Raw genomic sequence first — 27,575 nt, forward strand, 5'->3', positions numbered from 1 at the left:
AATTCTCTGTTTTTCTGTGTAGAATTGGTAGGTAATGTGTAGGTGACTGCTGAATTGAGATTGGAACCTTGATGTAGGCACTGGTCCATAATTTTTTTGAGTGGACCATTTGACTTCTAGTAATAAAATTTGTCTTTAGATATTTATATCTGAGGGAGAACTTATTATGGATTAATATATATTTTGCATAGAACAATCTATGGCTCTCCCTCAAGTATAACCAGCCTTCTATAAATGCTCTTGGAAAAAAAACTTAACAATTTTTAGTGTTGGATTTATTTAGCACCAAAAAATTATATTCCCATCAAAATTATTGCAATTATTTGCAGTTGATTAGACCCAAGCTTCTGAACACAACTTTCACTCCATACCTGAGTGTGGGAACAAATGCAGCTATGTATTTCCTCAATTATTATATCTGCTCTGACATACCTTCACTGTAGAATCAGCACATAGTAAATAATAGTAATGTGAATTGTCTTTTGTATGACTTTTGAAATGCTGCACTTTCAGAGGAATAAAGCTAGTCACAAAAAACCAGCCGCGGTTGTGAGCAAAGGATGCTGCAAGTAAATATCACTCAGAAGACTGTGAAATCAGCATGAAAGAGATTAAGGATTTCAAGGAACAGTAAAAATACTGGGAATATTTCAAAGCTTGCATGCACTTGAAATTTCTGTGTCAGCATGAGACAAAATTGAAATTATTTACTCCAGAATTTCCTAACTGAGAAACATATTAAATGTAAAATGACAAGCAATTTTGAAAACAATGTTGTGCTCTTACACCATCTTGATGGTGAACAGCAGAAACAGCAACTCTTCTTTCTAGTATCATTGGTTGGACACTTAGAAACTGATTTCTTTACTTGACTTGCTTTGTCCGTGTTCCGGTTCTGCTCTGTTGGTAAAGACTTTGTAGGACACACTGTTTTAGCCATACAGTTGCTTAACTGCTGAGGGCCCTGTTACATATAGTTGCAAACCTCTGTTTCTCTAGATTTTATCAAATAATTGTTAAAGCCTTAGGCCCTGTAACTAGTTACTCATGTGAGTTAGTCCAGATAATTTGTTTACATTAGTGTGTTCATATGCATAAATTCTTGCAATATTAGGGTATAATGTTTCAAAATCTCTCCATTGCTTGGTGCTTATCAGTGTGATCTCACATAGAACTGCATATTTGGCCACACTTGTGGCATTGTGCAAACATTTTATTTGCCTCCTCCCAAGGATTCCACTTCACATGCTTGCTCAGTGAAGCTTAAAATCCCTTTGGGGCATCCTACAGTTCAAGGAGCAAACACTTCATTCTTTACATTGCTAGTTGCCACACTCCTTTTTTTATCCTGTCCTTGGCAGAATGCAAGGATCTTTCTTTATATTTTTGGTCTGAAATAAAAGACATTAGCTATTTTCCCAGTGGCAAGGTTAGGCTTATACTTTCCATGACTTAGGGGTTAATGAAAAGGCCGTTGCAGGGCATGACCATCCCTCTAGAGAATGCTTTTTGATTTCTAATAGTATGTGTGCATAACAATTCTTTCCTGGCTGCTCTCTTCCGCTCATATATGTGCCCTTTAGTGAATGCATTCAGGTTCAGGATCCATTTTTTGTTCAGGAAGAGCTATCCCATTTGATGTGACATACTTGAGCAATATGACACTATAGATTAAGAAAGAATCTCAATTGATGGTGAGTGATAATATGCAGTAAATGCGTCTAAGACAGTAGGGAAATAAAATAGAAGGGGGAAATGATACATTTCCAAATATCATGAAATAATTCAGACAGAAAATGTTAAACAATGTATATGTGATTTTAATGCTATTTTATGGTGGTTTTAAATGGTGTTTTCCCCCCCAATTATACCCAGGTATTTATCTCAGAACCTAGAAAATTCTGCCAAAAGGTGAAGGTGTGGATTTACGAATACTGGAACTTTACTGATTCTGTAGCTATCATCCTGTTTATGATTGGTTTTGGTTTGCGCTGGTGCAACCCCCCTGCTCAAACTGCAGGGAGGCTTCTTTACTGCTTGGATATTATATTTTGGTATACTCGGCTCCTTGATCTTTTTGCTGTGAATCAGCATGCTGGCCCATACCTGACAATGATTGGGAAAATGGTAAGTATTGCTTTGAAGCAGTATTTCTGCAATTAAAGCATCTACCTTCAGGAATATATAAATCTCAGAAGTGACAGAAAATAATAATAATTCACAGTGAATGTTTTATTTGAAAATACTATGGTTTTTTTCTGTTTGTGAGTTGACCATAATCAGATTACACTTTTCTTTAATGAATTAATTTATTAATTTATTAATTTATTAATCGTATGGATTTTTTCACAGAAGACATTTTCACTTTATTCCTTAGAGAAGGGTTGCATTTGAGCTAGTTTGCTGATGTAGCTTGGTAACAGGAGAAAGAAAAGTCACTGCGTCTTGGAAATGGGCTTACTGTGACAGGTTATTTCCCTAACTCTTGGAAACTGTTTCATTATTATTTTACTTTTGGATTCAAATAATAATATCCCAGTGTAGCTGGCAAAACTTCTGTGAAATCAATGTTAATTTTGTTTCTCTTTTGCTGTAAGAACTGCTGCTGAACCACTGTTTAGTCTTGGGGGATGTGAGGATTCCTAATGTAATTTGCCTCAGTTACTGAGAACTCTCCTCTTAATACTTTTATAGTCTGTCTTTCACGGTAATTGTTTAGAAGGCAAAATAATTTTCACTGCTGTTCCTTGCTCTCAGTTTGAAAGAAGTATCACTGAGCAAAATCACTGTTGTAAGGTCTCTGCATTTTTTATATCTTGCATAAGATCTAAGACGGAAATGTGAAGCAAGCAGGACTTGTGGCTTTTTTGTTCTAGGACGATTGTAACATCTATAAAATGCTTATGTAGTCCAAGTCATAGAAATAAAATACTTTTTTTCCTCCAGTATATTAGATTATTACCCTGGTTTGATATTCTGATTTGTAAAAACAGCAATTGATACTCTCCCCTGAAATGAATGTCTCTTTTACATATAATTAGCACAACTAATTATTTTACACAAACATGTCTTCCAGACAGGAAACATGTTCTATATTGTGATCATGATGGCCATAGTCCTGCTGAGTTTTGGGGTGTCACGAAAGGCAATTCTTTCACCAGAGGAGCCTCCTTCTTGGACCCTGGCGCGAGATATTGTTTTTCAGCCCTACTGGATGATGTTTGGTGAAGTCTATGCAGGAGAAATAGATGGTAGGTAATTTTCAGAATATAGCTCAACAGCCTAAATTAAGTATGTGCAGAAACATGTCTACTTTGGTCTCTTGAGTTTTGACTATCTACTGAGTCTGCTTTTTCTTGAACAGTTCTGACTCCAGTATATGTATGTCAGTAACAAGCAATACTGCATGCATGAAGTTGAAAACAAGAAGTTTCTTTGTTAAAAATAAAGATTAAACTCTAAACCCTTCAAATTTAGTTTTTCAAATTAAATATACTACAAATATCAGGGCAAAGCACATAGGAACTAATAAGAAGCTACTTCCTGGTCAGGGGATTTGCTAGTGAAACAAATTTCCAAATAAATGAATCCAAAGCTGCTGAACTCTTGGAGAAAAGACTTTAAAGCTGCCTTTAAGGAGGAAAGAATAAAGAAGGAAAAGAGAGGAGAAATAAGTTACCTGGCTCCATTCTTAAACAGACAAACCATGTGCACGTAGGAGAAATAGAACCAATCAATGTAAACAGGAAAAATTGTTCATCTTGATTATGGCTTTGACCTTGTTTCAGTAAGAGAGAGGAACCAGGCACTCCAGAGATATTTAAGCATTACAGATGTAAGGCACTCTCATGCTACGGACTGAAGGTATAAGTAAAACAGTCCCTAAAGTAGAAAAGTAGGTATGCAAATAAAAGTATATATTTGAGGTACATAATCAGCATAGACCTAATTTATTAAATTTATAAATTTATAAATTTATTACCATGTTGCATCCATTATTGCTGTTGAAACAGTCACAGGTATTTTGGTTACATAAATCAAAATTCTTTTAATGAAAGCACACTGTTAAGTTTCCCAGTTTAATCCATTTAATCACTTAATAATTCTAAATCTTTAGAAATTTGACACTTCCCAAGTAAAGCTATGATTTTTCTAGTGACTGTTTATCCTGCAGAGTATGTCCTGAATTTAGGGCTACTGCTTTACAAGTATGTTTCAAAGTTTCCTTAAAAGAGCTAAATTTGATCAGAAATCAAAAAGATTGGAAAATATTTATTTTGACAATTTAAAAATATTCAAAGGGATTCCCTAATTTCCACTATTTGTTGCTTTATGTCACAAATGTTCATAGCCATATATCCCTTTGCACATGGGTTAATGTGCTTTTAAGTTGTGTGTAAAACTCTGTACTCCAGTACAGATAAAGCAGCCTTCGAGCTGTATCCATTTCACAGCAGAGTCTGTGACACTCCTGCCTTAAGGATCAAAGATTTGGATTTCAGCTCACTCAGGTAAAAGCCATCCCCCAAATACATTTCAGCTGCATCATATTTCCTCTTAACAAAAATAGGAATGACTGACATAAGAACTGATATATATGAAGTGGTGTCTGCATCTTCTGAACAATGGTGACTAGGGTGGTAGTAACATATAGAGGTCTTATTTCTCCTTTAGGTGGAGGTTGACCTTTAATTTGGCAATTTCGTGATGCATCTCTGTGAAATTAGGACTATTCTTTTTCTTGCTGGGACAAATGAAAAGCACAGGCCATTGTGCTCTGCTCTGGTTTCTGTGCTATTCATGTTCTGTATGTCCTTCCTTTCCAGTTTGTGAAACCAATGAAGACTGTCCTCCTGGATCCTTTCTCACACCATTCCTGCAAGCTGTCTACCTCTTCGTGCAGTACATCATCATGGTCAACTTGCTCATTGCATTCTTTAAGTAGGTACCTTGGTATATTGCTGCAAAAGCAACTAATGTATGTTCTTCCAACATTTCATAAAAGATTTTCACTGAAAATGCCCCAACAAGGGCATATTGATTGTGGTGGCTTTACCCTATCTGCCAGGGGGGTAAGTCCAACAGAGGAAAGAATGGTGCTAGCAAGATGGTGTAAGGAAAGGGATAGCGAGAAGACAGATAAACTCTTTTGCTGCTTAAAAAGAATCTGTGAGAGCAGACAATTGCAGTTGGCAAAAACCCCAACTTTAATTAATCTCTGAAGTAATTTTCCCTTCCTAAAAGTTGTATTTGTTGTGCTAAGAGCACAACATCCATTATAGGCTACACCAAGTTTTAAACTGTCAGATAAGTGGCAGGTGTTCAAGCGAAGAGGATAATGACTGTAGGAATTTGCTTTGTCTTTAGGAAATAATTTGAAAATTCTTACTTACTTAATGCAATCTCATATGTTCTAGACTGAAATCTAACTGTAGTGTTTCCAACAATTTGCCTTTTAATGTGTGCTGCCATAGCAGAAAGGGTCTTTATAGTAATTCTGTCTAATACATAGTAATTTATCAAGGTCTTTATAGTAATTCTAACCCTTCACATTTTAACATAAACCCATTGTAGTGAATCAAGTTCTGTAAAATATTACTAAAGAGCAGCCTACCCCACGCAGTTATTTATTTTTTCTTTTAGTTCTAGCATTTCTGGGGAAGAAAAAGTCAGCTGTAGGTTAAAAAAATTACAGATTAATAAAAGCAGTCATTAATATACAAAAAACCTGACCTATCAAAACTCATTCTACTTCCAATTTTAGTAAGAAATCTCTTTCCTGAAATTGTGTCAAGGAGTCAAGCTATTATTTTATACACTGTGTATAATTTCACGTGTGTGAAATTGTTATTTGAATTATTTCTGTAATTAAATCTTTAGTAATGATGATATGGCAAATTTTTTGCATGTGATTTGATTGTTCCAGAAGTGGGACCAGAAATGGGTGGGTATGAGAAATACATTTAATTATGCTTTCAGTAGGAAAGTTGATGTTTTTGTGATTATAGGCTGAGTTTGTAGAATGACAGTGCACCTGAAATGACTGTGCTAGAAACCACAACATTTCTTTCCTGTGCTTGGTCTGTCAGAGTAGATACAGAAAATTATTCAGTGCAGCCATATTTAATAATTTCACAGCTCCAATGAGTATTCTGCAGAAGAATGGCTCATGTGGCTGCAGCAAATATATTTTTAGGGAGAGTGCACAAAACTATTTTGTTACAATCTTTCCTTAGTCTGACACCTACTTTTAATCCAGTCCAAAGTCAAACAATGGTGAATTCTCAGTTAGGTATAAATTAAAATTTAAATAGGATGACTGGGATTTCAAATGTCATGTCTTTTGCCCAACTCCCATTAATGTGAATGAGAATTGCATCTCCAAATCTGTTAGGCAGCTTTGAAGATCTCATTCTCAGTGTACTAGCTGCAGGCACATGCTGCTGCTTCGTTAAATGAGAGTTGCTAAGTTGATTTTCCTCACTGGAGGAATGGGACAAGTGTCAGATTAGATCTGTAGACAAGTGTCTTGTGCTGTATTTGGAGTATTCTTCACATGAGTGTTTTACCCTCCCTCCCTTCTCCCTCCGTGGCTCTCTCTCAGCAATGTTTATTTTGATTTGAAATCCATCTCGAACAAGCTCTGGAAGTACAACCGTTACCGCTACATCATGACTTACCGTGAGAAGCCATGGCTACCTCCACCATTCATCCTCCTGAGTCACTTTGGGCTTCTGATGAAATGCATCTTCCACCACCAGCCCCCAAATGAGTTGGACCAAGAAGAAGGCGACGTTGGACTAAGTAAGCTGGGAACCAAAAGAAATAGTTCATCATCTTTCCCGTCACTGTGGAGTTGAGTTTTAAAAAAAAAATGAAAAGGGAATGCTTTGCTTTGTATTTGGCTGTTGCTCTGCCACATACTGTGCCTCAGTCATGACACCTCACAAATCTGAACTGAAATAAAGAGACAACAACTTATTCTGTAGGAACTAAATAATTTCTTGTTTTAAAAGAGATTAAACAGTGCCGAAAGTACAAATTTCTGTATGCTTGCCATAAAAATACCAATAATTCCCTTCTCATTACCTGGGGAAAGTAGCTGCAGAGCCCAAGGGCATAGGAGATGCAGTGATGGCAGATACAAAGAGAGAGAGCTTAGGAGCTTCCCATCTCCTTGCTGCTTCCATCCTTTTGTGCATTGGTTTATCCCTGCACCTTACTTTCTTCACTTATTCCAGCCTGGACTTCTTCATACCAGATGTTTCCTAATGCCTCCTTAAGGTGATGCCAGTTCTGTGTCCCACTGTCACCAACTCTGCCAAGAGTAGCCTGAGCTGTTTTGGGAAGGTGACCTCAAGATGCTGGGATTGAAATGAATACTCAGTGGTGGGGCTTGGTGGGGGGTTGAGGCATGGAAACGGGGAAGACGTGACTGTAAAAATATCTAAAAACACATTGGGAAGCATAGGTGTACAATATCATACAGCCTCATCCTTTTTGATGCAATGCACACCCTTGATGTCTTGTAGTAGAGATGGGAAGACTCTGAGTAGGTTATGCTTCACTTAGAATTTTCTCTTCTGAACATGAATCTCTGAAGAAACCTGGCATGCTCACAGGTAGTTAGCTCACAAACAAGCTTACCTCATCAATGGTGAACTGCTGTACTGCTGCTCACTGGTTCATCTCCCGCCTCATGACTGGATACACCAACCTGCCTTTGAAGTACCGCTGCTTATTTTATGTGCAAGCATGGTGTGAGTCACTGGCATAGCATAGAGGGTATCTTGTAAGGAGCGTTAGGCTAAAGGACAACTGAAACTCTGCTTAGCACATCTAAAAATCCTTCACAGAAGAGGGCTCATGGTTTCTTTACATTACTCTGAGAAGGAGAATTCTTTTCTGTTTAGACATCTCTGGGTACAGTTTCTATACACTTACGCTTCATAGCTTTCTCTTACTTTAGTTTTGATGGTGTTATAATTCACTGGTTTCCGTGAGTACCCAGAGCCACCCTGTGGCTTCAATACCAAGATAGAGAGCAAAATTTTGGAGGAAGGAACAAGGTGAAATAGGGGAGAAAAGTGCCTAGAAGGTGATCAAGTCTTGTTAGGAGTGAGATAGGGAACCCCAGAACACTGTGAGGGGCTGCTGAACTGTGTGTTGCAGCTAAGTACTACATCCTTGTAGCAAACACAGCCTTGTTGCTTGGAACAGGCACCTCTCTAGCAAGTACAGTGAGAAGTTTGGTACATAAAAAGGGACAGAAAAGAAGAGTTTGGAAAGTGTGGAGTTTGAAACAGAGAAGTAGATTTCCACCATATGCATTTCATTGCACTACTTTTTATTGGAGCTGTTCTCTCAGAAATCTTGGTGTGCTAAAAGAATAGCACCACGAGCACACGAGAAGCCCAAGTTATACAATTTTAAACTTCTGAATGCTTTTTTCCCTGCAATAATCTTGGGATGGAAGATCTTAATGTTTTCTACATATGAACTTTTATTAAGGATATCTGAATGTTTTATACATATTAACCAATTATATTTAAAAAAAAAAGCTTAGCAGCTTTGAGCACCTGGATGCATTGTAATTGTTATAGGTGACTAGTTGTAGATGAATGGCTAGGCCAAATTGAAGTGAAATTTTTGTCAGGTTTAAATATTAATATCTAAGTCTTGTGAGTGACATATGTATAACAAAATAAAGGAAAAAGTTTATGAGAAAATGCATCTTTGTGAGCAGCCATTCAGATATGTATTTTTGAGGCTTTAAAGGTGAGTGTACTGGAATTTATGTCTGCGTGATTTTGTTCCTTACCTTAAGAAAGACAAAATCCCATGTTTTCATGTATTTGAGTCTTTATACTCAAGTCCAAGTTCATGCCCTTAGGCCTGAATCATTCTTGTCAAGAGAGAGAGTATAAACAAGTTTTTGGACCATTTTTATTTTTAACTCATACATAATAATAAATGGCTGCAATTATTAGCATGCTTCATACTGATTCTTGCCTCTTCTGTTCAGAGCTTTACCTGAGTGATGAGGAGTTAAAGAAACTCCATGACTTTGAGGAACAGTGTGTAGAAGAATATTTTCATGAAAAGAGTGAAAACCTGAGTTCCAGTGGCAGTGAAAGGATACGTTTGACCACAGAAAGGTGTGTTTTAATGCATGTTTATGTTATTTGTATGAATTTGTAATACAAAAAGACTTTGATAAGTTAATGCTTTTGGAGCTGGTTATGGCCACTGTTATGGCCTTGTTAATTTGATGGAAATGTGTCTGTTTCTGTATGTGCATCTGTTTGAGATGGATCCAGATCTGTCTGGGAAGCCTTGCTGACAGAATCGCATCCCCAGATGCGTGCAGTGTGTACATGTTTAAAGGGATACAGTGTGGTGTTGCTCAGTTTCACTTGTACAGACCAGGTAGCACTAGAAAAGCAAGCCAGAGAACAGCATATATCTAATAGTATTTTAAAACTTAGTAGTATAGGTACACCGTGTGAGTATTGCTTGTGATTGACTATAATTGCTGTTTACAGAAACAACCAGAAAACCACTGTAGCATTATTTGCAATCTAGTGTCTTGGTTTGCACAGTGTCAATGCACAACTACTAAAAGTGTTTCGAAACAATCAGTATTGGCCTAATTAAGCTTTTTATTGGAATCAATGGCAAATCTGCCATTAAGTTTAATGCGAAGAATTTTAAAAAATGAACACTATGAAAATTCTTTCTGAATGCCAGCACTGATTTAATCTAACAAATTTGTTTTGCCTAGGGAAAGCATAATCTTATTTTCTGCATGTTAAAATTAAACACAGAAGCAAAATAAACATTCCTTCTAAAAGAAATTAAATAAGTAGCTTTGTTCAGAAACTGCAGAATTCGTAACTTTGAGAAGGTTTCATTTACTGGGTAAATGTAGGTCTGGAAAGGAATTTTTTTCTGAGTGCTAGTGAAACACTGCAGAATTGCATGACATCATTGCAAGAAATTAATTTAGGTTAATAAAATGTTCTGGAATGCTGGTCCTTGATTTTATTCAGCAGTGGCTTAATACTACATATATTAGTTACTCTGTGACAAAGGAAAGAAATGACTACTGCATATTGCCTGCAGCTAGCTTGTCATTGTCTTAGTGATGAAGTACCACAGAGTATCTCCAGGAAATATAAAGACAATGACTTGGTTAAAATGATGTAATTCCAGACCAAGAAGTTCCTGGAGTTTTCACCAGGGATTGGAGGATAATTAAAAAGGCTTTGGTTTCTTGAGGAGTTGAATTTTACCTGAAGATAACCAATGGCATAAGATGCATAGGATCTGCTTCCAGATGCCAAATATGTTCTTGGGAAGACCCAGTTCTCAGCAGTCTCTGGCATTGAAAAATGCAGGACTAAAGAGTACTTGGCAGTTTGTCTGAGCCTTATCCTTCTCATGCTTCCATAAGAAATATAAAATGCAGGATGTCCAGCTGACAGGAAGCATACTTCATGTGCAGCCATAGCCAATGTAACCTGCCATCAATGGTTTAGTAGTTCTATAACAATGAATTGGTATCAGTGGGAAAACAACAATTTTTAAAATAGGTATTCCTTGAGCAAAAAGTCTGCTTCCTTAGAGAAACTCACTGGCAGTTTGTCTGGGTTTTGTCAAATACCAGAATGAAAGTCACCACTTAAAAAAAAATAATTTAAAAATGCAGTTTGAAACACTGGCTCACTGACTTTTTGAAATGTGTTAATGGTTTCTTTCATCATCTCTCAAACAGATGTAAAGATCTATGTTTTTGGTACTTTAGTTATGTTTTCTTTTTCTACCTAGGGTGGAAGAGATGTTTCAACAACTTAAAGAAGTGCATGAGAAGGTATTTTATATCAAGGAGTCTTTACTCTCCCTGGACAGCCAACTAGGACAATTGCAAGACCTGTCTGCCCTGACAGTGGACATCCTGAAAGTGCTTTCAGCTGTAGACACCTTGAAGGTGGAAGAAGCCTTACTGGCAGACACAAAACATCAAGCATGTAGGAAGCTGCCCCATAGCTGGAGCAATGCATTCTATTCCAAGACCCTGAGCAGCCTGGAGGGCTTGTATGACAAGAAATACCACTATTACAGCATGCCACCCTCCCTTTTACGGAGCTTGGTAAAGACTCAGTCTCCGTCAGCATGCAAACTCTTGAAGCCTGAGAGTAACAAGGGGGTAGAAGACAGCTCTCCAAAGAATGAAATAGAAACAGACACACTCACTTCAGGAGTATCCTCGGAGACTAAGTCAACTCCTAGATATGGGCAGTTTTTGCTGGTGCCTCCTGACTATCAGGGAGGGTCTTTTGGTGAGGATGTCGCCTTAAATTTGTCCGTTTTGAGCGCTGCTTCCAAGTACAAGGATGTAGCATTCAGACATGACCTGCAAAGTAACATTGTTGTTCAGCAAAACTTACCGGGTATCAGCTTCCTTGGAAAAGAGACAGAAGGTTATCAACGGAGCCAGAGAGACTTTGTTATTCGTTTGCCATCAGAACAGATTAATGCTGCAGAAGCTGTTCATCCTCTTGGTCTCCAGCTACCCCTGGATAGTGAAGAAGGTGCAGCATCCCCCTGCGATGACAGGGAAGAAACTGAAGGTGGTTATGTGAACTGGGGATTCTCTGAAGGTGATGAAAAAGGAGTTTTCATCTCAGATTCAAAGAACAAAGCCCTGTACCTACATTCCTCCTATGACAGGGACAACAATTGCCAGAATAATCCTGCCAGGCATGTCCAGTTAATGGATTCGAAGTCCTTCTCCTACAACTCTGTCAAGTCATGTCACAGCAGCAGTATCTCTCAGAACAGGCTGAAGCGAAGCATCTCCTGGATCAGCCCTCTCCAGAGGGACTGGAGTTTCTGCAGAAGCAACAGCTTACCGTCCCCTAAAAAAGAGAGATCAGGGAAAATCTGCAAGGCTGTCGGCGGTAATTATAAAGCATTAAACCTGTACAGTATATTTTACTGGAGAGCCCAAGACATTACAAATATTTTTCCAGTATTAGATGTAGTGGAGGATAGCAGCAGAGAGTCCAGAGTTACCCTTTCGCTTTGTGTTGGCCTGGCTGTTGGGAATATCTGAAGTGTGCTTGGTGTCCAAACTGCAGCACACCTGTGTGTCAGCCACCCTGGTCTGCCCCATCTCATGTAATCTCCATGTCTGTGGCTACACAGCCAGGTGGCAGGAGGATTGTGCTTACTCTGGGGAAGTATTTTACCCTGGGGATGAAAAGACAGAGTTGCAGAAACTGATATATATTACATAATCCCGTAGAGATATATTAGCAGTATCAGAGATGGGCACATGGAGAATGAAAAGGCATAAATTTCTGTAGTCAGTTTAAACACCTCCCTGTCTAACATCATGTCTGCTTACCAAGCACTAAAATACATCAGACTCCAGCTTTAATGATGAGTAGCATAAGATGATGGATAACTTTATTGTTTTATGTCTTGTGATGGTGTACATTTTGCACGGAACTGCTTGAGTACTGGGTTTGGGTGTCTTCTCATACTGCTTTAGACATTGTGCCAATTCTCAGTCCTATCAGATTTTACCTTAGTAAACAGAAACTCTGTAGCTTAAAGATGTTTTCTGACTCTTTCCTGCAGAATCTCTAGGATCTTGTGGGCTACACCATAGCGAGGCAACAAAAGCAAAACAGCAAAACAGAGACAGAAAACCTGGGAGAGGAAAGAGGAATCAAAAACCTCTTCAGGTGCCGGTATGGGCAGATGCAAAATTGTGTATCTCAAAATTGTCTTTTTTGTTCCTTAAGAGCAGTTCTGCAGTGTGGTTTAATGGAAAATGTATACATTTAAAATGCAGCACACAAACTGCAGCATCTCCCGTGTGTGCTTAACTTTGGTTCAATTTTACTTTTTTTTTTGATTGTGTGGGATTTGTTGACATCCAGGGACTTTAGTATACTTTTGTGGTATACTGATTCACAAGCTTAAAGTCAGTCCTTACATTTCAGCTGGCAGGAGAACTTGTGGAGGCTTCATGTCATCTAGGATAGACTGAAGCAGCGGCCATATCCAGGGGGTACACAATTGTACTCAAGCAAGATAGGTCTCATTATGTTGTCCCCAGCCTGCAAGAGTCCCATAGACTTTTCTCTGAATCCCTCAAACATTTTGCACATTGCAGAAAGTATATTGGTTGTGTATATGCATGAGGCAACTTTTGCAATCGTGTCTCTGTGTTCATAAATAAAAATCCATTTTCTAGAGTTATAAAGACATTTCTAGGGTCTTCATTATCTGGAAATAATTATCACTGTTTAATGAGATTAATATTGAAGACTGGTTTGTTTACATAAGAAAAAAGGGATCTTGGATATGAACTCTGAAATCTAGTATCTCTGAAGGTATTAGGTCTCAAAGTTCAAATACCTTCAGATAGTGTGAGACCTTTCATCCATAGTACTTGCTAGACAAAAGCAGCATGTCTTCTGCAGTTTGTAACAAAACTGAGAAAATTTGTTCTTCAGTTGGGACTGCATTCATTCATTGGCATTCCAGAGATGCTGTCTGAAAGGCCACATCATATGCTGTCAGAGGAACTGTGGAGATGCTAGTCATCCTGTAAATTCAGTATTGTTGTGTCTTGGCAGGTGATTAGAGTGGATGATTGTCCCCAGCACTCTCAAGTGAACTCAGAGCCTGCAGAGATCAATGTCTGGGATGAGCAAGAGAAACACAGCAAGAATTGGCTCACCGTATCTCATTTCAGTCAGCTAAGTATGTTACAAGTTGCAAACAGTGAATTTCAGAGCAGCTTTTAAAAGAAGCAGTAAATAGAATTTTAAAAATCAAAGGGTTATCCACCATTTTCACCTCATGGTGTAATTTTTTTAGAATTAGACTTAGTTTGTCATAGTTATTTGATGTAACATTGAAGAGGCAAAACAGCCATAAGTTGGATGGAAGATCAGGTGAATCTTTTTGGGACTGCTGCCTCTCTTTCACTGGAGATAGTTGAATGCTAATCCTCTGGAATAAGTAGGAACCAAGGAGAATGATGTCTTTGTCTCCTCTCCTGAAGTGTCTTCTAAAGTGACATCTTCTGAAGTGGCATCCTGGCTAATTGCAAAAAATAAAGTAATGATTTTTCAGGACATTTACCCTCACAGGCAGTGCTGTGATACTCTATTTGTTGGCAGATCCTCTGCCTGCATTATTAATTTCTCATTGCTCAGAAACACATCCTCAAAGGGAAGAAATGAATTCTGTGTTGTCTTTTCTGGAGTGAAAAGGAATGAATTCTTACTCTTCATTTAGTAATTCTCCATCTCTTTCATTCCCAGAAATTCTATGCATTATTCATTCCATCTCTCAAGTTTGCTGTGATGTGGCACACTGGTTTCATCCTGCAAGCTCCTGGGAGGAGTACCAGATAGTGCTGTGGCTCAGTACCACATGGTCTGAGGAGGGCTGTACTCCAAAGTCTGCTGAAAAAGTGGAAATAGTCTGTCTAACCCCATGAAATTCCGTCATTGTTTTTTTAACCTATTACATATTTACTGGGACAATACTGGTATATAGGTGCTTATTTTATAACATTGCATAGCTACTTAGTTTACAGTGATAGAGCTGTTCATTTACTCTCTAGAAATAGCTGACAACTTCTCTTCTGGCTAGGTTTGGAACGTCTCTATTACAAGCACCAGAAAATTAAAAATCCAGATGTTGGTAGACATACCATACCATTCTGTGATTACCTGAGGCATTCTCGAGAGGTAAGACCTAGGATTACACATCCCAGTCTGTAATTTTGACTGGGATGAGCCCAGAGTAGCTCTGCAGTCATCCCTGGATTTGCCAATAGAGTTTCTTTCTGAGTTTTCTTTGAGAGATGAGAAAGTTTGTTGTCTGCTGGTACAGTGTATGTATGGAAGCAAATGAATTATCTAACATTCTACTGAGATTATTGAAATAGGACATTAAATTATTGAATCTTAGAGTGGTTCTGAATATGAATATGAACTTAGGGAATAGAGCACTCATGGCACAACAGGGGTTCAGAAAATCCCTCTTGATAGTGGCAGGGAGCAAAGCAAGGGGGTGTGTAGGAAGCTTTTGTTACAGACTTTTTAATCTTCAAAGGAAGCTCAAAAGTTAAAAATATGAGAGAATGAGGTTCCAGGTGAATTTAAAAGCTGAATTGTTGTTTTTTTTGGTTTTTTTTTTTAATATGTGTGTGTGTGTTGAGGGTTGAAATTGTGCTGGCTACAATTCAGAAAAAAGATTCCATTTCTTGCTGCCACATTAGGAGGACCTGGCTGGCCCATTTTTTCCTAATAGGCTTGAAGTTTAAAATATAAGTTTAAATATAAGAACTGGAAAATATGTGATCTATATTTCCCTGGAAAGACACTCAGTGTGTTACATTCTTCTGTTCCAGGGCTTTTGAGTGAATTTATTTTCAACAACAAAGGTGGTAAAAAAGGTTATACCTACACTGGAATTTTCCTACATAAAGAAAGTTCTTTAATACTGTGCTTGTTAGAAGACCTTTAACAAGCTTTGTGAGTGTGTTGAGATACATATGGTGACCTGAGTATTTATTTCAAATGTCTGGAGACAACATGAAAAACGGCAATGAGAGCAAATTAGTTCCATTTTAGTGTCAGTATGGCAGTGCTATGATTCACCCGCCTGTCAGGGTCATTGTTCATGTTAACAATAATCATATAAAAAAACTGTTCTCAAGATTGTACTTTCTTGAGCTCTGCAATGTGTACATGATAAAGATGTGCATATTTTAGTGAAAGTATCTCTCTTTTTTAGGATTTCAGTAATAGCGTATTTGGAAACAGCAAGAAAAGTAATCTGAACAGGAACTCCTCGTATGTATTATTAGTATGTTAAGATACACATCACAGGTTTTCAGAAAGGGATGCCTGCAGCTTTACATTTCAGTTCTGCAATGTACTTAGGATGACAAAGGCCTGAGAAATGGAGAATTAACACCAGTTTGTTTAAGTTTCTTAAGTAAATCTTTTTAATGGAGATAAAGGAGGTCCATTTAAACAAAATGTGTGATTTAGGTGGAATAAACACTCTTTCTAATTATAATAATAATTGAATTTTCTAATTCACTCACTAAGATGAGAGTTGGACTTCATAATTTACAAGGTCTTTTCCAATCTTAATAATTCTATGATTCTGTGGTTCTATGACCATAGCATCCTTAATTAGCCATTTTTCCAATCTAGTCTGCATTAAAAGTTGTATTTGCTTTTGCTGTGCAATTGCATGTTTTCTTTTTTAAAAATTACATCTCCTGAAAACTTCTCTCATTGACTGGTTAATCTCCTTTGTACATTTACTATATATTTAGCTCAGTTTTCTTCATGCATTTTCAGAAGTTATTAAGCTTTGATTACATTTAGTAAAAGTATACTGTTTTCAAAAGTGGTTTCCTGTTTCTTGTGAAGTTTTTAATGTTTCCCAGATTGATTAATCGTTATTCATAATACTAGAAGTACTTCTGCTACATGCAGTGCTGTCTTGATATTCCTTTTCCTTTTGTCTCCTGTTTACACTGTTTTCATCAATTTCTTCTAGATGTCTTTTTTTTTTTTTTTTTCCAGTGCTGCACAGATAATAAGTAGAAGGCACTAGAAAACTGTCACATCCCATGTGATTTCACCTGGGGAGAGGAGGAAAAAAGTTACTGTGTTTTTGCGGGTTTTATGCATAATGTAGGGGGTGGGGTTGAGTGTTCTGCTGTTTTGTGTTTGGGGTTTTTAGGATATTTTTCTTTTTTTACATCCAATCACTTATAGGCAAGCTTTACATTTACCAACTGGGTATAGGGGCTGCTGAGCGCCCTGAATCTGTCATTTAGTCTGTTTTCTTCAGTGGGGTATCTCTGGTCTATGAGGTGAATCATACCTTCTTCGTTCTGTAACAGACTGCTTTAATGTAGTAGTCTTTTTGCAACCAGCCTTTTTAATCCAAAGAATCACCAATTTAAAAAGTATGTATTTGTACAAGTAACTGTTAATACACCTCAGCATTGACTCAAAAATGAACAGTTGTGTATGTGATTGAAAGCTCTGTAACTGATACTGTTATTGCAGTGTAGAAGATGTGAATAGCAGTGCAGACTCAAGAGCAGCTCAACATAAAGCAGAGAAATATGAGAAAAATATATCAGTTCTTCAGTACCTGAATATTGTTTGCTGATGGTTGTGTTGAACAAAATTGCACTGAGGGTTATTTTACTTTATGATTGCTGAGTCATATCTCTTTACACGTGATCCATGTGTACCAGTGTTAGCTTAATGACAGAAATGTTGGATTAAAATATCAAATATTTTCTTTTAAACAGATTGAGAACTCCAGAGGAAACTGACAGTAAGTTTTTCATTGCTTGTCACTCATTTTAATTCCCATCTGCAATTCTCCTGCTGACAATTCGGAAGTACAAAATCCAAAAAGAAGTTAATTTACTGTAGTTGAGGATTATAGCACAGATATTGTTTCATGTGTTAGTAACTAATTTGCACTTTAAAGTGAAAGATTTTTTAATGAGAAACATGTTTTTCTCATAACAACTGCGTAATCATAAAAGAAAAGAATTAATTTTTACTCTAGTCTGCCCAGTAATGTTGTCCTTTCAACAGGAAGAAATTCTTTAAGATGCTACTGCTTTGATCCCTGACAGTCCAAGTGATCTCCTGGGTTAAACCAGGGTGTATGTCTGAAGATAGGTTATAATATAAGATTTTTAATGTATGCTTGATTTTTCAAATTGCCGTTATGTGTAATATCTCTGTTTGTGTTGTTTACCTGCAATTCTGAAATCTGTGAAGGGCTGAATTTATTATGAAATGTCCAGTGAAGAAATTCAAGGTTTTAGTGAGGAATCACTTTGTTCCTCCAAAGCAGAGTGTTAGTAAAATTCAGTGGTATTGTGTTTTAGTCCATATCCCAGTTTTCCTGGCATGACTCTTAGCTGTAAAAGGCTGGCACCTATCTCTTTTTGAGATTAGTTGTGCTGCAGGAATGAGTTGCTCCTAGTCTTATCTCCAAGTGCTGCTCTTTTCGGATCCATTTCTGCACAGAACACTGTAGTGCTGAAGCATTCTGCTGCAAGGAAAATGAGTAGTAAAGCTGCTCTCTAGAGCACATCATTCTTTTGATTAAAATCCAGTTTTCCCATTCTTGAAAGGCCCCTTTTCATGTTTTGTTTTTTTGCAACATACTGCAAACAAATTGCTGCAAAAGTGGATGGGTCCAGTAAGAAAAAAATCACAAGGGACTTTGAATCACTAAGGGAAGCGAAAAATGCTGATCCTTCCACAGTATTCATAGATGTTTTCATGAAGGATCTCTTTCATAGATAAGGGACTAGAAGCAAATAGAATACACCAATAAGAAAAGTGTAAAGTTAAAAAATTTTAGTGAACATTGTTTTGATTATGTAATTTTTTTTGAAAATTAATAGCAGTCCAATACATGTATACACTGAAATCTGGCATTTTAAAGGCTAATTTTCCAGGAGAACTAAATTATTTCATCTAGTTAATGAAAATGTGTTCATTATTCTTGGTTGTATAAAGCAAAGATTTTTGGACCAAATTGAATCTGTCCAAGTCCATTAAATATGTAACCACCAAAAAGTTTGTCTGCTTGTATTTCAACAGCACTTTGGATGCTCTGGTTAATGGGACAGTATTAGTATAACTTTGGTGCAGCAGTAGAGTTAATGGAATGCTTCAGGGCTGAGGATGGAGTTGGAAAACTCCTGTCTTTGGGAGGCCATGAAGCATGGTGGATAGCAAAGTGCTTTTGATATCCCAGGGGTCTAGCTGGCTAATACGTCCCTGAGGTTAATATATAATTTTCCTCATAATTTCCTTGAATAAATAAGTCATGGCTATATTACACTGATGACCGAAATTTGGCAATATAGAGTACATGATAACGTAGTTAAAGGCCATGCAATTCTGATTAATCTGTTTTGTGACAAACTCTGGGATGGAAGGAATTAAAAAAATCAGACATTTGTGTCTGCTATAATAATTAATACAACAATTCTTTAAATGTTATTTCAGATATCTTCTCCTGCTTGAAAACATCTCAAGATTTGCATCTTCACTACTCAGGTAAGCAGGTGGCACAAGAATGACAGCTGAGGAATTTTAGAAATGAAAAAGAACATTAGCTCTCCCTTTATCAACCACTGTGATTTTCGTTTTAAGGACTTGCACAATTGCCCACTGCTAAAAAGGTCTGCGTTAATTAATGTCTAACACTTCAATGAAAGAATTATTGATTTTTTTACCTGTTGATAATTACTTCATTCTGATTATTTATGGCAAATCCAGAGCAGAATGTAGATAATCACTTTCAAAATATCAGTGGAAATCATGAATACAGGTGAGGTACCTGAGGGGGCAGAAGTGGCACTTGTTTGTTTATAGCTGTCAGTTTCCTCATACCTTCCAAACCCTCCTTTGTACCTTCTGGAATTCTCTTCTTCAGTTAATTAGTCCTGTATTACTTAATCTGTGTTTGTATATCTACGAACTCCTAAAATCTGGCAGGGAATAAATCCTTTGACTGCTAATTGCCTGCAGTCCTGCCTTTCCCTGAGCTGAGAGTGCACAGATTTACCCATAAGACCGGGATGTGAATTTTTCCAGGAGGAGAGGAGAGCAGGAATTGCCAGTAGATGTCACCATTGCCCACAGGACTTGGCCCCTGTTACAGGCAGGGCTGGAACAAACCAGAACCATTAGCAACCTTCTTAAATTCAAAATCTACATAGTTTTCACTGGGATTAACACCTCCTTTCTTATGATTTGACGAATGTCTTCAGAGATTTTCAGTGTAGGTTTTCTTTCCTCAGGAATTTAGCCAACTGTGCCCAAAAATCCTACACTAGAATTCTGTATCATACACTGCTTTTGTGTTATTCTTGCCATCAATTTGATCAAGCAAATATAATCCTGCCTCTCTGCATACCCAAAAGAACTAGATCTTTGTCCCAAGCTGCAAGTCCATGCCACATGGCTTCTCAAAGTTCTACAGCAACTGCTGGCAGGGTCTAACAGATGGCACAGATTTTAGCAGCTCCTCTGTTCACTTCCTTCTTCCTATGATGCAATGATTTGATGATCAGTGGGCTCTTAGTGCAGCATCAAAGGAAGATCCTGTTTTTCAGTCCCTGCTCCAACACAGCTCAGACGTTGTAACCAGCTCCTGGTGAATTTGGTATCTGTGAACAGCCTTGGAATCGAGTAAGAAGTGCAGATCCTTTCAAGTGAGGGCCCCATCATGGGGTGGATGTGTCATGGGTGCCCTTTGCTCTGCCCTTCTGGACTCAGTAATGTCCAAATAAATTTTGCTCAAAGAAGTAATCTTAAAAGATGGATAGATTATGTCCAAACTCCATAAGTTCCGTAAACTCCAGAGTTTGTTACCATGGCTTTTTTGTTACTCTGAAGAGAAACACAGCTCAGCTGTGGTTGACTCTCTGCTTTGGTTCACTCTCTGCTTTGGACAATGGTTTTGTCTTCATCCATTGAATAGGGAAATTAGACAGTCAGAACTGTAGCATTCAAGCTGCCTCCTAGTTCAAGGAGTGCCTTACTTTGCACCTTTCTTCACCTTCCTGATAACATTGTGAAGACAAATCCATAAATATTTGGTTGACTCTTTGAAGTTTTGAAGGTGTTTACCTGAGAAAAAAGCTGCAAGTCAGGGAGATATAGTAATGTTACTGATTTTTTTGGCAAGAAGCCTGAATGAAGAAACAGTACTCTGTGCAGGGGAAGTTTGGATTTTCCTGTCATACCTTACTAAATCACCAGGTGCTTCTAACCCTGTCGAGACAGACAGTGGAGGCATTGGGATCAAGGCATCGCACCAGCACGGTGTGAGTATTGCTGCACTGGAGTTGGCAGGAGCAGGATGCAGAAGCAACCCTTTCTGAAAGAAGTAGGATGAAGAGGTAGCAGAATCCTTCTAGACAGGGTGCAAGGGGCTTTCCCGGAGAAAGTGTTTGTAAGGAGGGAATTCATGAACACGGTGAGATGTGATGGGTTAGTATCCTGGTTCCAGCCAGGAAGGGACATGGCTATGACCTGGAGGTTATTCTGTACCAATTCACATAATATTCTGGTGGTGGAGAATGGGGTCCCTTCCATGTTGGGGTAGCAGAGATTCGCTTGTTGCTGATTTCCATGTAATGAATATTTACGTGTTTGTTTACGAATTGTTTACCTCTCTTGTACCCTCTGTTATTAATGCTGCTGCTGTTGCTTTCATTTTCCTATTTAATTGCTGTTTCCAGTAAATTGATCTTATGTAAACCCAGGGTCTTTAACTATTGTGTCTCCAATCCTTTCCATTCTTCAACTGAAAGGAGAGGGAGGGTGAGGGGGGAAGTGAACGAGCAGAGCAGGGTCTAGAATGTTTCAGTGGGAACATTGAACTGGGGAACACCATTCCTAAACCACAACAACCTTATTTGGTGTTCCACATGAAACATAAAGAGCTGAGAGAACACCAGATCTGGTAAGAGTTGGTGGGAAACAAGTATTTGCTGCATTAGGTATGTCACAATATTGTTAACTGTGTATTTCAGTATAGGCACTATGTGCCTTGAGGTGCTCCTTTGCAGAGCAGGGAGAGGGGTCAGGATTGCTTTGTTGCTGAGCTGTGTGATATCAGCTTATGAAATGATAACTTCAAGGGCAGTGAGGGTCATTTGTGATGTGTATTCAGTGTTGGTCTTCTACCCTTACTTCAGGCACTGCCTTTGGGAAACGATTAAGTATGTTCTGGGCTGTATCAGGCACAGCACTTCCAGCTGGTCAAGGGACATGATTGTCCTGCATTGGTGTGGTCTCCCCTTGAGTACTGTGTGCAGTCTGGGCATAAAGCACCACATAAAGCAGACAAGCTATTAGGGAGCATCCAAAAGAGGTCTATGAGGTCTGGAGTAGAAGCCTTGGCAGGAGCTGCTGAGATCACTTGGTCTGTTCAGCCTGGAAAAGAGGAGACTGGGGGGAGACCTCACCTCACATGGGGAAGCAGAGGGGCATGTGCTGATTGCCTCACTCTTGTGACCAGGACTCGAGGAAATGGCATGAGGCTGAGTGAGAGGTTAGTTAGCCAGGTTTGGATTGGATCTCAGGAAAAGATCTTTCACCTGAGGAGTGTTTGGGCACTGGAACAGGCTCCCCAGAGAAGTGGTCACAGCACCAAGGCTGACAGAGTTCACAAAGCATTCGGGTACCACTGTTAGGCACGCAGTGTGACTCAGGCACAGGGCCAGGAGCTAGACTTGATGATACCTTATGGGTCTTCTTCCTGATGGATCTCTCACATATTCTATGATTCTGCATTCCTGTAATAATTGTACCCAGCTTGTGAGGAAAAGAGGGAAGGATTATTTTCCCCAGCTTTTCACTCCTTTATTTCCTCCTTGAGACCATTATAACAGCTTTGGAGGATTTTGAATTCCCTTTGGATATTAGGGAAAGCATGCTTCTGTTGCTACGTCTGCCGGGTCTCTTCAGTGCAGTCTTACACCCTGATTAGAAAAAGGGTTTCTTAGGAGGGTCTTTCAGAGATCTACCCTGAGGGTAGATGGTCATGACTGGCCTGTAAAATATGGGAGAAAATGGGCCCAGTTTTGAAGGATTATTCTGCTCCAATGGTTTGGAAGTTCACCCCTGAATAACTACAGGACCCTGTTAAAGTGGCAGAATATGTGAAAGAAAAAATGGTATGGCAGCTCCAAAGAAAGGTGAAGTTCTGCAATGTGCAGGGCCCTGGTTACCGTTTATCAGACACTGCTCACAATACTAGACAGCACTCTCAGAGGGAAGAGGAGGAAAGCAGGGGAAGATGCACTGTGACCACTCAAACTGCATCTGAACCACAGGAACAACCCATGCTGGTACAAGTTACTCCTATACAGAAAAAGAAATTCAAGCCCGAACTAGTTTGCTTGCTGAAGAGGAAGCAGGGCTCTCAGAATGGGAAGCAGGACCAGAGAAAATCACCCCCATGGTGAGCAACAAGGTATGTGAAAAATTTTTGACCACCAGTCAGGAGAGTCCCTGCTGACCTGGCAGTTCTGATGTTGGGATATCATAGCCCATGATATGGAATTATATGGTAATGCAACCAGCAACTGGGGGTCCCTGTCCCAGGATCTGGGAATTGATAAAGTGATTGAGAATAGAACAGAGACTCTCTGAGGTGACTCCTGTCACGTATGAGGGAATGGTGACTACACATCTCCAGCAATATGCAGATCATCTTTTTTTCCTCCCTACTGGCTGCACCTTAGCTGTGGAAAGGTCTCTCTGCAGGGCCTCCCCGCTTTTGAGGCAGTCAGCAGCATCTTCCAGTTTTGTATCATCTGTGAACTTGCTTAGTTCATAGATCACATCAAGCAAGCTGAAGAGGAAATTTTCCATGCCTTACCAGTATGAACCAGAGTCTCTGCTGTTGGGGGCTCTCTGCTCAAGAGAGGGTATACACCACGAGGTAACCTGGGTTTAATTTTTTTTGTGTGTGACCACGGAGAAGACATGAGGTGGTAGGATGGAAAACCTACCTCTGCTCTAGCAGCAGATGTATTTGAGTTGAGAGGAAGAAAAAACACCAAATGTTACTCTGGTTTCAGTGAGCAAGTTCTCAGAATAGGAGGCCTAAGGTTATTTCCAATCCTCTTGAAGGGCCCTTCAGCTTGTATTTACAAGAAGTGAACAGTGGCTGCTCTGACCAGAATTAGAGGGGTCCTTCCTCCACCCAGTTAGAAGAAAGGGGCAATCACATCTATTGGACTGTGTGGATCCAATGGCTTGGCACATCAGACCCACAATAACCTAAGTCTTTTAGCTGACACAAGTGCACAGTGTACCCTGAGGCTGTCAAGACATGTGGGGGCAGAATCCATCTCTATTTCTGAGGTGACAGGGGGAACTGGACAGCTGACTGTAGTGGAAGCTGAAGTGACCCTGACTGGGAATGAATGGCAAAAGCATCCCATTGTGACTGGCCCAGAGGCCCTGTGCTTCCTTGGCAGAGATTACCTCAGGAGAGGGTATTTCAAGAACCCAAAAGGGTTCTTGGCTTTTGGGAGAGCTGTAGAGACAGGAAATTAGGCAGCTGAATACCTTGCCTGCTGTCTCAGTGGACCGCTCTACTGTGGCACCACTGAGAATTGAAGAACAGGTACCGATGGCTACCACAACAGTGCAGTGTTGGCAATACCACTCCAACCAGGACCCTGTGACCCCCATCCATGAGGTGATTCCTGAACTGGAGAGTCAGAGACTGGTCAGCAAGACTTCCTCACTCTTTAATAGCCAGTGTGTAAGTCCAGTGGAGGGAGAGTGGAACTGACAATAGACTGTCGGTGGCCTGAAGGAAGTCACACCACCACTGAATGCTGCTGTGCCAGACATGGTGGAACTTCAGTATAAATTGGAGTACCAGGCAGCAAAGTTGTGCCACCATCAATATTGCAAATTTTTCCCTATTCATTTAGCACCAGAGTGCAGGCCACAGTTTTCTTTCATTTAGAGGAATGCCCAGTACACCTGGAAACATCTGCCCAAGAAGTAGAAATATAGCATCTGTATTTGTGTTGGACTGATCCAGACTGCTCTGGAAAGGGAGAGGCTACAGAACATTTACTATACATTAATGACATCAACTTGTGAGACAACACAGCAGAGGAACCTTTTGAGAAAGAGTAGGAGATAATCCAAATTTTCCTGAAGGCCATTCCTGCCTTAAAGCAAAGTGAGGTTTAAAGACCAGCACAGGAAACTTAGTTTTCAGAAGTAAAATGACAGATGGACACTATCAGATTCCAATGGACATGGTCAGCAAAATAGCAACTATGTCCCCACCAACAAGAACACACAATCCTACACACTTTGAGATTTTAGAGAACATCTGGATTACAGTCAGATTGTGAGTTCTCTCTATCTTGTCACTTAGAAAAAAATCATTTTAAGTGGGATCCTGAAAAACAACAAGCTTTTGAACAAATGAAACAGGAGATTAATTTGTAGCAGTAGCCTCTGGGCCAGTTAGGACTGGACAAGATGCGAAAACTGTGCTCTACACTGCAGATGGGGATAATGGTCCTTCCTGGAGGCTCTGACAAAAGTAGCCCGTGGAGACTTGAGGATGTTTGCTATGGTTCTGGAGTCAGGAATACAAAGGACTCAAGGCTGCTACTCCTCCACTGGAAAAGATCCTGGCAGCTTATGAAAGGATTTGAGCTGCTTTGATTGGCACCAAAGCACAGCTCTTCCTAGCACCCCAAATGCCAGGACTGGGCTAGACGTTCAAAGGGAAATGCCCTGCCACACATCATGCCACTGATGACACATGGAATAAGTGATCACTCAGATCACACAACAAGCTTCCATAGGAAATCCCAGTCACCCAGGGATCTTGGAAGTCATCACAAACTAGCTCAAAGGTGAAAATTTTGTGCTGAGGAGGTTCTACCATATAATCAGTTACCAGAAAAAAAAAGTTATACACTCTCTTCACTGGTGCTTCCTGCTGTGTTGGAGGGACACATACAAAATGGGAAGGTTCTGTATTGGAGTCCCATGTGGCAAGTTACAGAAGCTATGGAGGGACAAGGTGCATGAAGTCAGGTTGCAGAGATGAAAACCATCCAGCTGGCTTTAGATATTGCTGAACAAGAGAAATGACCATTGCTCTACCTCTATATTGACTCATGAATGGTAGTAAATGCTCTATAGGGGTGGCTTGAGTGGCGGAAAAAGACAAATAGGCAAATAGGCAGTGCAGAGATAAACCTGTCTGGGCTGCTGAAGTGTGGAAAGACATGAATGTATATGTATGGAAACTGGCTGTAAAAGCAGGTGATGTAGATTCACACACACCCAGGAGTTGGGCTGCTGAAGAACATCACAACAATGGACTGGTGGATTGGGCTGCCAAGATTGAAGTGTCTTGGGTGGACCTGGAATGGCAGCATAAGGGTGAGTTATTTCTGGCTCATTGGGCTCCTGATACCTCAGGTTATCAGGAAGAGATGCAATAATACAGATAGGCTCGTGATAGAGGGGTGGATGTGGACACTATTAACAATAGACACTATTTATGACTGTGAAATGTGAAATGAAAAGAGGGTAGAGCCTCTGTGGTATATGGGGCATGATGGTTAAAATATAAATATGGTGAGACCTGGCAGATTGATTATATTGCAAATGGGCTAAGGCAAGCTCTATGTACATACAATTAAAAAACCACTGGATGTCTGGAGATGTGCCCTGTGCCTCACTGCCCACTGCCCAGAACACCGTCTTGGGCTTTGAAAAGCAAGTGCTGTGCTGACATGGCACACCAGAAAGAGGTCAGCCAGGCAACAGGACCCACTTCAAAAAAAGCTTAATAGAACCATGGTCCAGAGAGCAGAGTATTGAAGTGGATATCATTTTCCCTGTCATGCATAGCCTCTAAGTATGTTGAACAATAAAACTGGTTGCTAAAAACCACGTTGGTGGAACCTTCAAATATTGGGATTTACATTTAGCAAAACCCACCTAGTTAGTTAACACTAGAGGCTCTATCAATCAAGCTCAATCAAAACTCCCACATACTGTAGAATGGTATAAAGCCCCTGTGATGCATATGAGGAATATGTGCAGGAGGTCACTTTGGGTTACTCCTGTCTCAAGCAAAGGTAAACCCACACATGGGATTTTTTTGCGCAATGATCTGATTGCTCTTGTAGACTAATGCTGATGGATGGGGGAACCCAATGTGTACATAAAAGAGATTTGATTTTTAGGTAAGAGCATTCTGTAATGTTTTATTGTATAATATTAGTAGCTGAGTGACCCTGCCACTCTGTGCCATCACTACTATGGACAGTGAGCATGGACTGCTCCAAATCATGAACTCGTGATGCAGCTTGCAGCCACCTGAGAGCACACCAGCTCTCCTGCCCAGGAAGAGATCTAGAGCAGATAGAACACACAGTCACAGACTCAATGAACTCAACAGATGTCTTGGAAGGATGGCTAATGACAATGGAAAAGATACTACATCTACAAAGATGTACAGTAATTTCACGACTATAAGGCGCACCCTTTTGACTAAAATCTCCCCCCAAAACCGGAAGTGCGCCTTATAGTCTGGTGCGCCTTATCTGATCTACAAAGTTGCGACATTTGCCACCCCGGAAGTGAGAGCCCGCGCGGGGCGGTCCCGCTGGCATCGGGGCCTCCCCCGTGCGGGGCGGGCCCGCCGGCATCGGGGCGTCCCCGCCGGCATCGGGGCCACCCCCGCGCGGGGCGGGCCCGCCGGCATCGCGGCGTCCCCGCCGGCATTGGGGCCACCCCCGCGCGGGGCGGACCCGCCGGCATCGGGGCCTTCCCCGCGTGGGGCCGGCCCGCCGGCATCGCGGCGTCCCCACCGGCATCGGGGCCTCCCCCGCACGGGGCCGGCCCGCCGGCATCAGGGCCTCCGCCGCGCAGGGCGGGCCCGCCGCCATCGGGGCG

At 40.1% G+C, this 27,575-nt stretch overlaps 1 protein-coding gene across 1 annotated transcript in view; it reads left to right on the forward strand.

The window, feature by feature from the left end:
* TRPM6 (transient receptor potential cation channel subfamily M member 6) overlaps positions 1-27,575 on the forward strand; it is a 62,384-nt gene that overhangs the window by 14,600 nt on the left and 20,209 nt on the right. Inside the window, exons 12-23 of the mRNA XM_033084609.1 lie at positions 1,876-2,127; positions 3,077-3,251; positions 4,827-4,941; positions 6,605-6,804; positions 9,026-9,158; positions 10,831-11,963; positions 12,649-12,761; positions 13,656-13,782; positions 14,683-14,780; positions 15,832-15,890; positions 17,381-17,406; positions 19,110-19,160. Coding sequence (XP_032940500.1) covers positions 1,876-2,127; positions 3,077-3,251; positions 4,827-4,941; positions 6,605-6,804; positions 9,026-9,158; positions 10,831-11,963; positions 12,649-12,761; positions 13,656-13,782; positions 14,683-14,780; positions 15,832-15,890; positions 17,381-17,406; positions 19,110-19,160 — 2,482 coding nt within the window. The remainder of the gene's footprint in view (positions 1-1,875; positions 2,128-3,076; positions 3,252-4,826; positions 4,942-6,604; positions 6,805-9,025; positions 9,159-10,830; positions 11,964-12,648; positions 12,762-13,655; positions 13,783-14,682; positions 14,781-15,831; positions 15,891-17,380; positions 17,407-19,109; positions 19,161-27,575) is intronic.

The sequence above is a fragment of the Catharus ustulatus genome, chromosome Z (genome assembly GCF_009819885.2).
Source record: "Catharus ustulatus isolate bCatUst1 chromosome Z, bCatUst1.pri.v2, whole genome shotgun sequence".
Classification (NCBI taxonomy): domain Eukaryota; kingdom Metazoa; phylum Chordata; class Aves; order Passeriformes; family Turdidae; genus Catharus; species Catharus ustulatus.